This window comes from Geotrypetes seraphini, chromosome 14 (genome assembly GCF_902459505.1).
Source record: "Geotrypetes seraphini chromosome 14, aGeoSer1.1, whole genome shotgun sequence".
In the NCBI taxonomy this organism is placed as follows: Eukaryota; Metazoa; Chordata; class Amphibia; order Gymnophiona; family Dermophiidae; genus Geotrypetes; species Geotrypetes seraphini.
The window spans coordinates 21,971,388-21,984,845 of NC_047097.1; the positions used below are offsets into that span (position 1 = coordinate 21,971,388).

A 13,458-nucleotide genomic window follows, 5' to 3' on the forward strand; every position below is an offset into this window, starting at 1 on the left:
GATCAGAGTCATGAACAAAGTTTCTGTCTATACTATCTGCTCGTAGAATTCTCTGGATCAGACAATGGGCGGGAGATTCAGCTTCTAAAGCAACATTAAGCAGGCTCCCTTTTAAGGGACAAATTATGTTTGGTAAGGGATTTAGACGATCTTATGGCCAATGAGGTAGATTGTTGCCCCAAAGCTTTGCCAGATAGAAGACCACGAGCCCCTAGAGGGTTAGATCAAACTAATTTTCGAGGCTCTTGGCAATATCGTCAAAATTCATAAAGAGCGTCTGCCCAGAGATCATATCAAGGATCAAGACAGAACTATGAAAGCACTAGGCAATCTCAATCCTCTGGTTCTTGAACCACTTCAGCCTCCAAGAAATTCCAATGATACCAGGTCAGTAGCCATACCTTCACAGATAGGCAGGAGGTTGTTGGCTTTTTGGAGGCCTTGGGAGATTTGTTCAGGCTGCTGGGTGCTGGACATCTTCCGAGAAGAATAAAAACTCGAATTCAGTTACCCACTTCAAGATCTGTTTGTGGACTCTATGGCCGGGTGACCAAAGAAAGCAATCAAAGTCCAGGAGATGGTGACAAGGTTCCTAGACATTCAAGCCATAGAACCTGTACCTTCCGAAGAACTGGGCTTGGGCAGTAGGCAGTTCCTCTATATTTATTTAATTTATTTATATACCATTTATATCCTAAGTGGTTTTACATACTTTATCATATTTCCCTATCTGTCTCAGTGGGCTCAAACTCTATCTAGTGTATCTGTGGCATTGGGGGGATTAAGTGACTTGCCCAGGGTCACAAGGAGCAGCAAGGGATTTGAGCTCACAACCTCAGGGTGCCAAGGCTGTAGCTCCAACCACTGCACCACACACTCCCAATTTACTTCATAGTGTTCAAGAAAGACTCGGACAACTGGAGATCAATCCTGGATCTGAAGCCAATCAATATAGCACTGAAAGTGCCGCAATTCTGCATGGAGACTGTTCGTTCAGTCACTGTGGCGGTGGCGCCTGGGGGAACTTTTATCCTCCCTGGATTTGATGGAGGCCTATATGCATATTCCTGTACTGGGGAAACATTTTCAGTTCTCCGCATTCCCGTTTGGTCTGGCAACAGCACTTTGCACTTTCACCAGTGTGATGGTTGTGCAACTCCCAAGTGGGAATACACGAGAAGTGTAGCTTCTTCATGGGTGGAGGCCTGGGCAATCCCACCCGAGGAGATTTGCTGAGCAGCTACATGGTCCATGCTTCAAACCTTTAATACGTCTTATAGAGTGGACGTAGCAGTGGAAAAGGATGCCTCATTTGGGCAGTGTTAAGGGCAGGTTCATCTGTCCCACCCTAGATTCAAGGGACTGCTTTCATGTGTCCCAGTCGTCAGGACTCGTATGCCATTTTCACCAGAAGGGAAGATTAGGTTCTTTCTTCGATAATCTTCTTTCTGGTGACATGGCATACGAGTTCTGACACCATCCCTGTCAGTGTAATTATTTGCCTGTGAAATGTCTAGAATAAGTATATCTGTTCATAACTTGAGACCTTCTCATGCCAGTCAGGTATTATAAGTAAAATGCAATTGAGAATATACAAACTCCATAAATGTTAGTTCTGGTTACACTCAGATTTGTTGCTTGGTTGTTCCATTTGGTTTTATATGATATGTTTTGATTAACATTGTTTATTTATACTTGTAACAGAGCAGAACAAAAGTGTCTTGTCATTCACTGTATCCCTCTTTCTTATGTTTTCTACTATAGTGGCTATCGACTGCTTTGGTACAGACTGAAGAGAGGCTCATAGGCCACTGAGGAAGGAAGCGGAGCTGAAGAAAGTGTATGATTCCTTCTGCACAGCTCACAGTTAGGGGAAATTAACCCAGTTGTCAGGACTTGTATGCCATATTACCAGAAAGAAGATTATTGAGGTATGAATTTAAACTTCCCATACTGAATCACAAATTCAATAGGCAACCAATGGGAGAGATATGGTCAAAGCTCAATCCAAATAAACTTTGAGGCAAATAGAAGTCTAAGTTTGAATCAATACTGTGTGCACCAGCAAGCAATAAATCACAGGCTCTGCACTATGCCTTGCGGCTGGATTGCTCAGTTTGGAGTATCACGCATGCAGAAGGCATATGTCTTCTCTCTATAGCCACTCTTATCCTTCACCTCACCCTTCTAACAACCACCTCTTCCTTCTACTTTATCTAAATCTTCCTTGCAGAAAATTTCAGCATAGAAGACACTGTATTTTATTGTATGGTGTAGTATTAGAGCAGAATCGGGCTGTATATAAGTGATGCAAACTTTGGAGCACTATGAGGGCCTCATTTATAAAACCTTAATAAAATATTACTACTGTGCCTTAATAAAATATTACTACTACTACTTATCACTTATATAGTGTTGAAAGGCATATGCAGCGCTGCACATTTTGATATCTATAGGCAGTCCCTGCTCGAAGAGTTTACAATCTAACTTGGACAGACAGACATGACATATAGGATTGTGGATGCAGAACCCAAGGTGAGAGGAGTTAGGAGTCGAAAGCACTCTCAAAGAGGTGGGCTTTTAACTGGGCCTTGAACACTGCCAGAGACGAAGCCCACTGTAAGAATTCGGGCAGCTTCTCCAAGCATACGGCGCAGCAAGGCAGAAGGGACGGAGTCTGGAGTAGGCAGTTAAAGAGAAGGGTACAGACAGGAGGGACTTACCAGCTGAGCGGAGCTCGCGGAAGATGGGGGGTATAGGGGGAGCTAAGTGAAGAGATATAGTGAGGGGCAGCTGAGTGACTTGCCAATTCCCAGTGTTTTGCCTTTAGTATGGGGTTCCCCATCCTCATTGTACAGGCACAGCAGCGTTGAAGCCAAATGAAACATGAGAATGATCCTGATAGAGAGATATCCAAAGCTAACGCTCTTTTTTTCATATTGCAGTTCCGCCATAAGACCGATAACCATGTAAACAACCGGCAGTCTCAGGTGCTCGTGGGTGGCAAGTAAGATACAACTTTCCGTAACTCCCCCCCCCCCCCCCACACACACTTGTGTGCTCTCCTGTGGCAAAGTGAAATCACAATATTTTGATATACAATATACCCATCTTTCAAATTTCAAGTTTATTAAAAAAATTGTTATACCGCTTAATCAAATTTCTAGGCGGTGTATAGGGCTACTCAATTCCAATTCTCAAGGTCCACAGGCAGACCAATTTGCAATGAGTATGAATGAGAGAGATTTGCCAGTGTGGCCTGGATTCTCTAATTGGGGCTAATAATTTAAGCACCCAAGCTCAGTAAAAAATGCCATTCAAACATTTTTTAATGCATTTCAAGGCATCTACCAGCGCCTAAAAAATTGGCACCGGAATCGCGCCTTCTGTAGGCATGGCTAATACCAGAAGTGGCATTAGGAGGCCCTAAAGCACCTATGTGGGCACGATTCATGCCAAAGATAGGTGCTGGAAATACAGGCCTGGAGAACCCAGGCACCTATCTTTTCCAGAAGCGCGATTCTCTATAGGGCACCTTCAAATGATTGACATGCCATCGGCGTCCGCTGATATCGGCACTGTATAGAGAATCCGGGCCTGCATTTAAATCTCTCTCATGCATATTCATGGTGGATATCCTAAAAACATGATCTGCCTGTGGACATCTAGGACCAGAAGAACTGAGTAGCCCTGTCCTAGAACAAGCTTGTTCTGCTCTATATGGAAAAGTAGGTGCCTGTCTTTCTTTACAGAATACTAGGACAAGTGAAAAAAGATGCACTTAACATTTACAGCGTGATCACTTAAGACTTGATTCTGTAAATTGCGCTCAAATATGAGTGCTGGAAAAGATTGGTCCTAAGTGTGATTTTATAAAAGGCGTTTGTCATAGAATTGGGCTTAGCACCTATTCCTGCACCCAAAATTTAAGCATCAGACTTTTGACTGATACCAGGAGTAAATGCTGGCATGCGTACAACCTTTTGGAATTCCTCTGACATGCTCATAGCCACACCCTCTGGTGGCAGGAGGGAGTGGGCATCCCTCCTGCCTTTTTTTAGGGGGGGGGAAGGGGGAGGGTAGGGGGTGTTTGGGGTGGCGCATGGCACAGGAGTGGGCCTTTGGTGGCAAGAGGGAGTGGGCATCCCTTCTGCCATTTTTTCTTGTGTGGGGGTGGTGGGGTCGACATGGCAGGAGGAAGTAGGCATTCCTCCTGTCGTTTTTACTGATGCAAGGGGGAGGGAGTTGGTTTGGTGCCGGTTTGGTGGGGGTGGGGGGTGCTTTTTTTCTAATGGGGCATATATTGTTCATATGCAACATGCACAGCATCTGTGCCCATTAAAAAAAAAGGTTAGACAGGTAAGCAATTGGTCTTGACCAATCGCTTTTTATTGGATCGCTAAAAGTGATCACTTTTTTTTTTTTTTAGTGCATCAGGAAGCCATGTTATTCGCTTTAGTAGTTTATATGGCATTTTAATATTGATGAACTTATTTGCATGGTTAGATCTGGGAATGCGAAGTTGTGCAGAAAACCAGGCGGCGAGCCGTTTTCTGCATTGGGTCGGCAAATATGATCATAGAAACAGAGTATGATGGCAGAAAAGGGCCGTTGGCCCAACAAGTCTGCCCACTCAAAGAACCCTCCCTCTAAAAGAATCCTCCCCCTAAGCATTTTCCCGGAGCGAACCCACATGTTTATCCCATCGTCCCTTGAAGTCGAGCACGTTACTGGCCTCAACTACCTGACGTGGAAGACCATTCCAGCGATCAACCACCCTGTCGGTGAAGAAGTATTTTCTGATGTCACCATGAAGTCTCCCACCCTTGAGTTTGAGCGGATCTCCTCTTGTTGCTGTGGGACCCGTAGGGAAAAGATATCTTCTTCCACCTCATTACGGCCTGATATTTGAATGTCTCTATCATGTCTCCCCTCTCTCTGCGTTCAAGAGAATATAACTGCAGCCTGCTTAGACGTTCTTTATATGGGAGATCCTTGGGTCCTGAGACCATCTTAGTGGCCAGTCGCTGAACCGATTCCATTCTCTTCACATCCTTTTGATAATGTGACCTCCAAAACTGAACATAGTACTCCAGATGAGGTCTCACCATGGACCTGTACAACTGCATTATAACTTCAAGCTTTCAGCTGACAAGACTTCTTCAGATGCAACTCAGCATTTGTCTAGCATTGGCTGAAGCTCTCTCCACTTGATTGGCAGTTTTCATATCTTCACTAATGATTACACCCAGGTTGTTAAGTTTTCATCATTCAGGGTGTATGTTCTGCAGGGGTTACCGCCACCAAGATGCATAACCTTACACTTTTTGGCATTAAAACTCAGTTGCCAGCAAAAGTAGGTCCTGCCTTATATTGTCGGGCACGGTTGTGCTGTCCACAACGTTGCATAGCTTAGTGTCATCGGCAAATAATATACTTTTACCTCGAAGTCCCTGAGGCAGGTCTCGTACAAAGATATTAAATAGTATCAGACCCAAGATCGAGCCCTGCGGCACTGCACTGGTCACTTCCGACGTTTCTGAGGGAGTACCATTTACCACCACCCTCTGAAGTCTACTACTGAGCCAGTTTTTAACCCATGCAGTCAATGTTTCTCCTAGTCGCATCGTATTCATCTTGCTTAATAACCTACGGTGTGGGACACTATCAAAAGCCTTACTGAAGTCCAAATACACGATATCCAGGGACTCTCCCCTATCCAGATGTTTTGTTACCCAGTCAAAGAAGCTTATCAGATTGGATTGACAAGACCTTCCCTTCGTAAATCCATGCTGGTGGGGATCCCTCAGTCTCTCGTCATCCAGAATCGTATCCAATCTGTTTTTAATCAATGTTTTCATAAGTTTACACACTATTGATTGGCATTAAAACTCAGTTGCCAAGTATTAGACCATTGTTCCAGTAAAAGTAGCTCTCAAAACAGGTTTAGTGACGATCACTAGCTTTAGTGCATCTGGTCCTCAGTCACAAGCTTTTCTCCTGATCTGCATCTAGGCCAAAGCTGACTGAATCAAAGAACATTAGTCCAAAAGGAATTAAATCTTTATTATCGCTTAAGGCTCAGCTCTATAAGTCCCCAACTTTCATTGATAGGGTTTTAATTCCCTACACCTCTACCAGAATACTCTGGTCCAATGACCAACATCTGCTAACCATTCCCTCACTTAAAACTATTAATATGCAAAGACAGTATATCTTTTTGGTCGTTGCCCCCCAATTGGGAACTACCAATCTATTTGAGAGAGGAAAGAAATATTGTTGTAAGTCAGTTGAAATGCCTTCTTTTTAAAGATGCTTTTGACTGCTAGACATTATAAAATCCTGCTAAATATCCAACTATCTTTTCTATTAAGAAAAAAAAAACCAAAAAATACTCCTCTTGTGGTTTTCTTTGAATGTCTTACCTGCTTTCGATTATTGTACTTCCATCCCTTATCCCGTACTGGTCCTGTCTGTCCTGCAACTTATGTATTTGCTGTATGATTTTTTTTTTTTTCCCTGTATACTGTCAAATTGTTTTTAGAATTGTGCATTGCCTTGAATACACGATTAGGCTATTAATCAAATGTTATATAAACTTTAAATATTTTAAGACTTTTCGGGTTTCACTTCTAGCAAGTTTGTCTCCTTTTATTTGAACTTCTTTGATCCTTAACTGCCAAACCAGTTGTTCAGAAGTCTTTGAGAACATGGAGCGTGGAGCTCTGGCTCTGTCTGAAGAACAGAAATTTTCTTGCACTTAGCACATTAAAACCCAAACCATTACAGGTTGAATTGCTCTGTAAGCATTTGAAGTGCATGGTAAAATCTTTCACAAGGAGTCTTTCAATGGTATTCTGTTTCAGGTAACAGAACTAAGCTGTAATTTGATTTTATTATGGGAAATCAGAAAAATACGTGAAATGCATACTTAAATTTAAACTTACTGAAAATTGAATTACATGTGCAGTACATTATAAGCTAGCATGTACAGTTCCTTTAGAAGTACAGTGTTCCCCTGCAAAGTCGCTGTTCACGGACCCGGTCATTTGTGGTATGCTCCGATCGCCTCTTCCTGTACTAAAGTCAGGCTTCACCAATCAGGAGCTGCATGTTAAAGCCCCTCTGACTGAGCATTTTTTCTGCCTCCTTCCAGTCCCAGACACCTCCCCAACATCAGCCCCCCTCATTCCCAACTCCTGCATTTACCCCTCCCCCCTTTGATCCCCAGTCCACTAAGCCCCCCCATCAGCCCTCTTTCATTCCCAGCACCAGTCCCCATTCCCAGCCTTTGCACTAGATGCCTTCCAGCCCCAACCTCCCATCATCACCCCATGTAAGTCCCACTCCCTTCTAGTCTTAGCCCCTCCCCCCAGCATTAGTCCGTTTCCAGCCTCTTTCTACTGGCAACATTAGCTTCCTTGATGTCCCGGCCAGCCACCTCTTCCACCCAGATTCATGTTTTAGGCTTAAAACGGAATAAAAATGTTAAAATACACAATGGCAGAGGTGTATCCCTTTTGCTTCCACTTTCTCTAATTGAATTAGTGATATCAATATACATCAGTACATATTATAAATAAGTTGAATGTATAACATTGGTAACTAAAATTATTCTGCAAAGTATAAAAAGTAAAACCAGCATCTTGGTAATCCTGGAACCGAATCCCAGTACTATGAAAAGCAGGTCTCATTTATCAGCCCAGCCACCTGCAGTCCAGGCATCACTTGAACAAAAAAGCAAAGGCTTGGCTCTCCTTCTGAAGCTCAAATAACTGAGCTCTAAGTGGTTGGCATGAAGCAACAAAATGATTTACATCTGGTAGAGGTCAAACTGGCAGCAGTTTGCAAGTCTGCGGCCAATGGCAGATGCTGTGATGATCTGAATGACCTTCTTGGCTCTGAGCACTCGGCTTTTTCTTGAAAACAAGGGAGTGAAAGCATGACTTCTTATACCTTTCTTCTACAAACCTATTGGGTAACGTGATAACAACAGGGCCTTATTATAACAACATGATCGGGTTTTTAGCACACGATATAGGAAGGTGTTCACATCAGTATATTCTAGAGAACAGTGGTTCTAATATTCTAGAAGCACAGATCCTTCTAGGTATGCTAAAATAGTAATGATTTAACCAAAGCAGAACGAAAAGTTTGTGGATATCATCTTATTTGTTGCTGAAAAATAAAAGCATGACGCGCACCTCTGAAACCAGACATCCACTCCATCTGGGCCCGTAATAATTGGCTTGGCTTGTAGAACTTGGCTTGGCTCGTAGAACTCGACAGGCAGGCATAAACACAGGAAAAAGGAGAGGTTTTCATAACGTAACATAACATCGGATTTCTAGACCGCATAACCATAGAGTTGTATGCGGTTTACAAAAGATTAAGTCAAATTAACATAATTGAATGAGCTCGACAGAATAGAATTAAAAAAGTTAGTGAATAGCAGAGTTTTTAATTGCCTTCTAAAATGTAAATAGAAATAGGAAGTCGATAACAAATGCCAAAAGTCTTTATCATAAAGAGCCACCTGAAAAGAAAGGGTGCGGTCATGATATTTCTTAAATGTGCAGCCCTTGACAGACAGAAATACAAAGAGAGCGTGGGATCTTCTAAGGTTCCTCTGAGAGCCAAGAACCGGGATAGGAGAACAGACAGCATGGCTACCGATGATAAAACCATCTTTCCTCTCTCATGTTCCGGTTGACAAGGTTGTAGTAAAACATTTTGCTTTTATCTGTAACTTTACATAACCATTCTCTTACATTTTCTTTTATGTTCTAGTTCAGGGGTAGACAATTCCGGTCCTCGAGAGCCATAGGCAGGTCAGATTTTCAGGATATCCACAATGAATATGTATGAGACGGATTTGCATGCACTGCCTCCTTGAGATGCAAATCTATCTTGTGCGTATTTATTGGGGATATCCTGAAAACCTGACCCACCTGTGGCTCTCAAGGACCGGAATTGTCTACCCCTGAACTAGAACATAAGAGAAAATGTAAGAGAATGGTTATGTAAAGTTACAGATAAAAAGCAAAATGTTTTATTACAGCACATGTCCAGGTGTCTCGAGCCGGGGACACTAGGTTTAGTGTGCCCCGGCTCGAAAAAGTTTGCGAGACGCTGTATTAAGGAAAGTAAGGCCTGGATTCTCTAAACAGCACCGGTAGGTGCCGAAGCTCAGTGAAAAACACAATTTAAATGCCGTTTTAAACTAATTTTCAAGGTGCCTGAAAAATCAGCGCTGGAATCGTGCCTCCATAGGTGCTTTTCGGCACCTAACGCCACTGTAGTAGTGCGCTTTCTTTCAGGAGAGGGAGGGAGTGTAACTTGTGGAAATTCACCATTGGATATTGACCAAGTATAGACATAGCTTAATGAATCAACAAAAGGTTTATGAGTGGGTCAAAAGATTTAAAGCGGGGGCAGCGATGATCCAAGATGGCCGCATGAGCAGTCGCATGAGTCTCACGCTCCCGTCTATTCCTTGACATAATTTGTCCACTCAAACCTTTACCTGTTTCACGATGCCGAAGAGGAGGGGACGTAGCGCTGCTGGAGCCTCGCAGCGCTCCAGAACAGCCGTCTTCGGGAACATCGAGGACTTGATGAGGAGAATGCAGGGCACGCCGATAGCTTCGGGGAGTTCCCCGCAGGAGACACACGGCGGAGGCGCGTCAGTGGCGTTCACCATGGGGCTGGAAACATCATTGAGCCCCGAAGTGAGAGCACCACCCCCACGCCCTCAGTCGACCAGTTCCCCGCGAGAGGAGGAACTTCCTGAGGTTGGAGTTCACTTCCTCTCGGAGGCTAAGGAAGAGAACACGGGGACTGTGCCACGGGACTCCCTGCTGGAGCAGAGGAGTCTTAACGAGGAGACTGTGGAAGAAGCAGTGGGGGATAAGAAAATCCAACAGAAAATCCAACAGATTACAGGACGAGACATGTTGCCAGAGGGTGAGCTAATTAACTTAAAATTACAACCATTGCAAATTTTGAAGCCCCGAGAGGTTACATTAGACTCTCTGTGGGACCTGGTAGCCAATTTGGCAAAATCTATTAATCCACAATTACAAGAAGTAGAAAAGAAATTAGAAAATCATGGAACTGAGATTAAAAATTTAAAGACTGGACTTGAGGACTCAAAAATGTCAATACAAAATATTCATCAAGAACTTAAAGTATCACAACAAATTACTGAGGTATTAATTAAAGATAATACCAATTTAAGAAGGAAAATGGAAGCAATGGAAAACTTTTCTCGTAACAATAATCTCAGATTGATAAATTTCCCTAGGGTCTCTGTGATAGCCCCAAGGGAAATGTTGAAACGTTATATGACGGAAATATTGAAACTTTCTGATGAATCATTACCACCATTTACGCAGGTTTATTATCTTCCAAGTAAGCCTCAAGACCAACAACAACAGCAATTACAACAGAAGTCGGGACCTGATTTAATGAATATATCCAATATATTGGAAATGTCTGATAGAGAATTAGTGACCCCTGCAACCTTATTATTGACAGTAGCTCTCGCACCAGATAAAAACTGGTTGCTGAGACTTTTCTTTAAAAATAAGCAAAAAGAGTTTTTAGGTTGTAAAATTCAGATGTTCCCAGATTTGGCCAAGGAGACGCAGAGAAGGAGAAAAGAATTTCTGTTAAGGAAACCTGGTGTTTTATCTCTGGGGGCGACTTTTTACTTGCGACACCCATGTAAATGTGTTGTTAATTACCATTCTCATAAATATGTTTTCTTTGAGCCATCTCAACTGACAACTTTTCTCACAACTGCATCTTTGGAGAAAGAAAGTGCTTAGTTTAAGAAAGGGTGCCTCAATCTCATTCGACTAGCTATTATTTTGTTTTATAATAATTTCTTTCTATCGCCTATTTTCCTTCTTGGATCTTATTGAGGACTTGAGTAGAAATTTATGCTTATATGTTCTTTGATATATGTTTTCATTTGTATTAATTTCTTGCTAAATTTCCTTTCTGTACAAGTTATAATATGCTTGAATATATTGAAAATTTCAATAAATATTAAATTTAAAAAAAAAAAAAAAAAGATTTAAAGCGGGAAGAACAGATGTAATCGATGAAGGTTATTCAGATCGCTCATCAACATCATCCACATAAGAGCACATTGACAGGGCAGAAGTCTTGACTAGAGAAGACCAACGGATAATGGTGTCTCAATTGGCTGCAAATTTGGATATCAGCTGTGGATCCGCATTTTCCATAATGCATGATGACTTGGGATGCAGGAAAGTCTGCGCACTTGATGGGTTCCCAATCGGCTTACTGATCTGCACAAACAGCGTGTGGAGTTTGCGACCCAGTTTCTGAGACAGTATAAAGAAGATCCAAGTATTATGGAGAGAATAAGAACATAAGAACATAAGCCGTGCCTCTGCTGGGTCAGACCAGAGGTTCATCATGCCCAGCAGTTCGCTTACATGGCGACCCATCAGGTCCAGGACCTGTATAGTAGCCCTGTATCTATATCCTTCTATCCCCTTTTCCTTCAGAAAATTGTCCAATTCCTTCTTGAACTCCAATACCGTACTCTGCCCTATCACCGCTTCTGGAAGCGCGTTCCAGGTGTCCACCACCTGTTGGGTGAAGAAGAACTTCCTAACGATGAGACATGGGCGCATCACTGCGATCCAGAGAGCAAAAGACAAAGCAAGATGAAGTAAAGGAAGCAGTGCTCACCTGGCTTCGGGAGCAGTTGAAAAACTTCTCTGCAGGAATGCAGAAGCTAGTTGAACGATACAACAAATGTGTTGGCTTGCAAGGGGATTATATGGAAGTGATATGTTCAGTTGTTTACAGTTAACTTTTATTAAAGCTGTTAAAATGTATTTTTACTTTATTTTTTTATTTACCCTTGCATCTTAGAGACCACTAGCAAGAATGTGGGGATGTTGTAATGCCTTGGGCCTTGTTAGTGAATATAATTGTCCTGCATATTATAAATGTAAACCACTTTGGTTGTACCATAGAAGAGAGTCTTGAGTTAGTTATCTCATATGAAGTGTGTGCACAGGTCAGAGTTTTGCCACCCTTCTAGAGGCTAACTGAATTTCAGTTGCCAGGTTTGGCTGTGCTTTGATTTTGGATGAAAATGCAGGTGCATTTTCAGCTGAAACTGAAATTCTCCATCCCCGCAACCACTCTGTGCCACCTTCCCCCCCATCCATAGGCTGAAACTGTCGTCTACCTCCTTGCCACAAAAGCTTGTCTCCATGTGCCGCCCATCAGCTGTGCCCTCCTACCACCTGCAAGCCGTTTCTGAGCCTACCTTTGAAAAGCCCAGGTGGCCTACTGGTCTGTTTGGAGCAGTGGCGATAACCAACTCATTCCTGCCTTTTTCCAGCTCTGTAGTCAAAATGGCTGCCACAACATCCTTGCAAAACTGCAATGAGAGATTGTGGCAGCCATTTTGAGATTGGAATTGGCATGGGCAGCGACCGACCACAGATTTGGTTTTGATTGAAACCGAAAGCCTCGGTTTCAGTTGCCCTCTACACCTGGCTGTAGGAATTCAAGGAGTGACCTAGAGAGACTGAGTGTGAAGTCAAGGAGAGAGAAGAGAATGAGAGAAGCATCAACCTGCAGCTTAACTATGAGAGAAGGAGTTGTGGGATATAGTCCCAGTGAGAGAGAGTCTTTGTGGAAGAGGATCCAAAAGTGTGAAGTTTCAGTTAGAAGGGATTAGATCGAGAAACAAGATGGCCGCGATGTAGAGAGGACGCTGAGTTGCGCTCTCCTGCGAAATATAAATTTCCTACCTTTTATCGGGTTTATTTCGTTGCTGACATGCCGAAAAGACGAGGCAGAGCGGCTGCTTCAGCCCGGCAGACGGGATCTGCCTCAATGAGGCAGGAGGAAATAACTCGCTTCTTCACATCTTCGCCCCAGGGCGTGCCGGCTGAGCCGAATCGGAGAGAGATTTCGGCTCTCGGGAGCGAAGTCTCGCTCAGCCCCGCGGGACCTCCATCTCCTCTGCAGCCTCGAGACTGGGGAATAGAGGCGGTTCCACAGGGACGGATGGCGTCGCCGATGGAGCTGGAGGGCTTGCCTAACCCTCAAGTGCTCTCGGCAGGAACAACTATATCGGAGAAGGTGGCTGATATTTCAGCAAGTGAAGGACAAGCTTCAACAGTCCTTCCATTGGTAGGACCTGCTGAAATAACTTTAGAGTCTATTTGGACTGTGTTAGACTCTTTGTACAAATTATGTGCAGGAACCCTTCCTCAGGTGACTCTTCAAGAAAGCAGATTGGACAAATTACAGGAGGAATTGAAGGATCAGGAAGGGAAGGTTAAAAATTTGGATCAGAAAATTCAAAGTTTACAAGCTTCTCAGACTGTTATACTACAGGATAGATTACTCTACACTAGGAAAATGGAAAACTTTGAAAATTATATGAAAATGCTG

At 43.2% G+C, this 13,458-nt stretch overlaps 1 protein-coding gene across 9 annotated transcripts in view; it reads left to right on the forward strand.

Annotated features, from left to right (window-relative positions):
* Positions 1–13,458, forward strand: part of ATP8B4 (ATPase phospholipid transporting 8B4 (putative)) — a 363,870-nt gene that overhangs the window by 116,865 nt on the left and 233,547 nt on the right. For 8 of the 9 annotated variants that reach the window (XR_004536957.1, XR_004536958.1, XM_033920249.1 and 5 more), the window contains one exon: positions 2,946–3,007. The exons of the other annotated variant lie outside the window; for it this stretch is intronic. Coding sequence is in view for 6 of the 8 variants with exons in the window: in XM_033920249.1 (XP_033776140.1) it covers positions 2,946–3,007 (62 nt within the window). In the remaining 2 variants the exon portion in view is untranslated. The remainder of the gene's footprint in view (positions 1–2,945; positions 3,008–13,458) is intronic. 9 annotated transcript variants of the gene reach the window in all.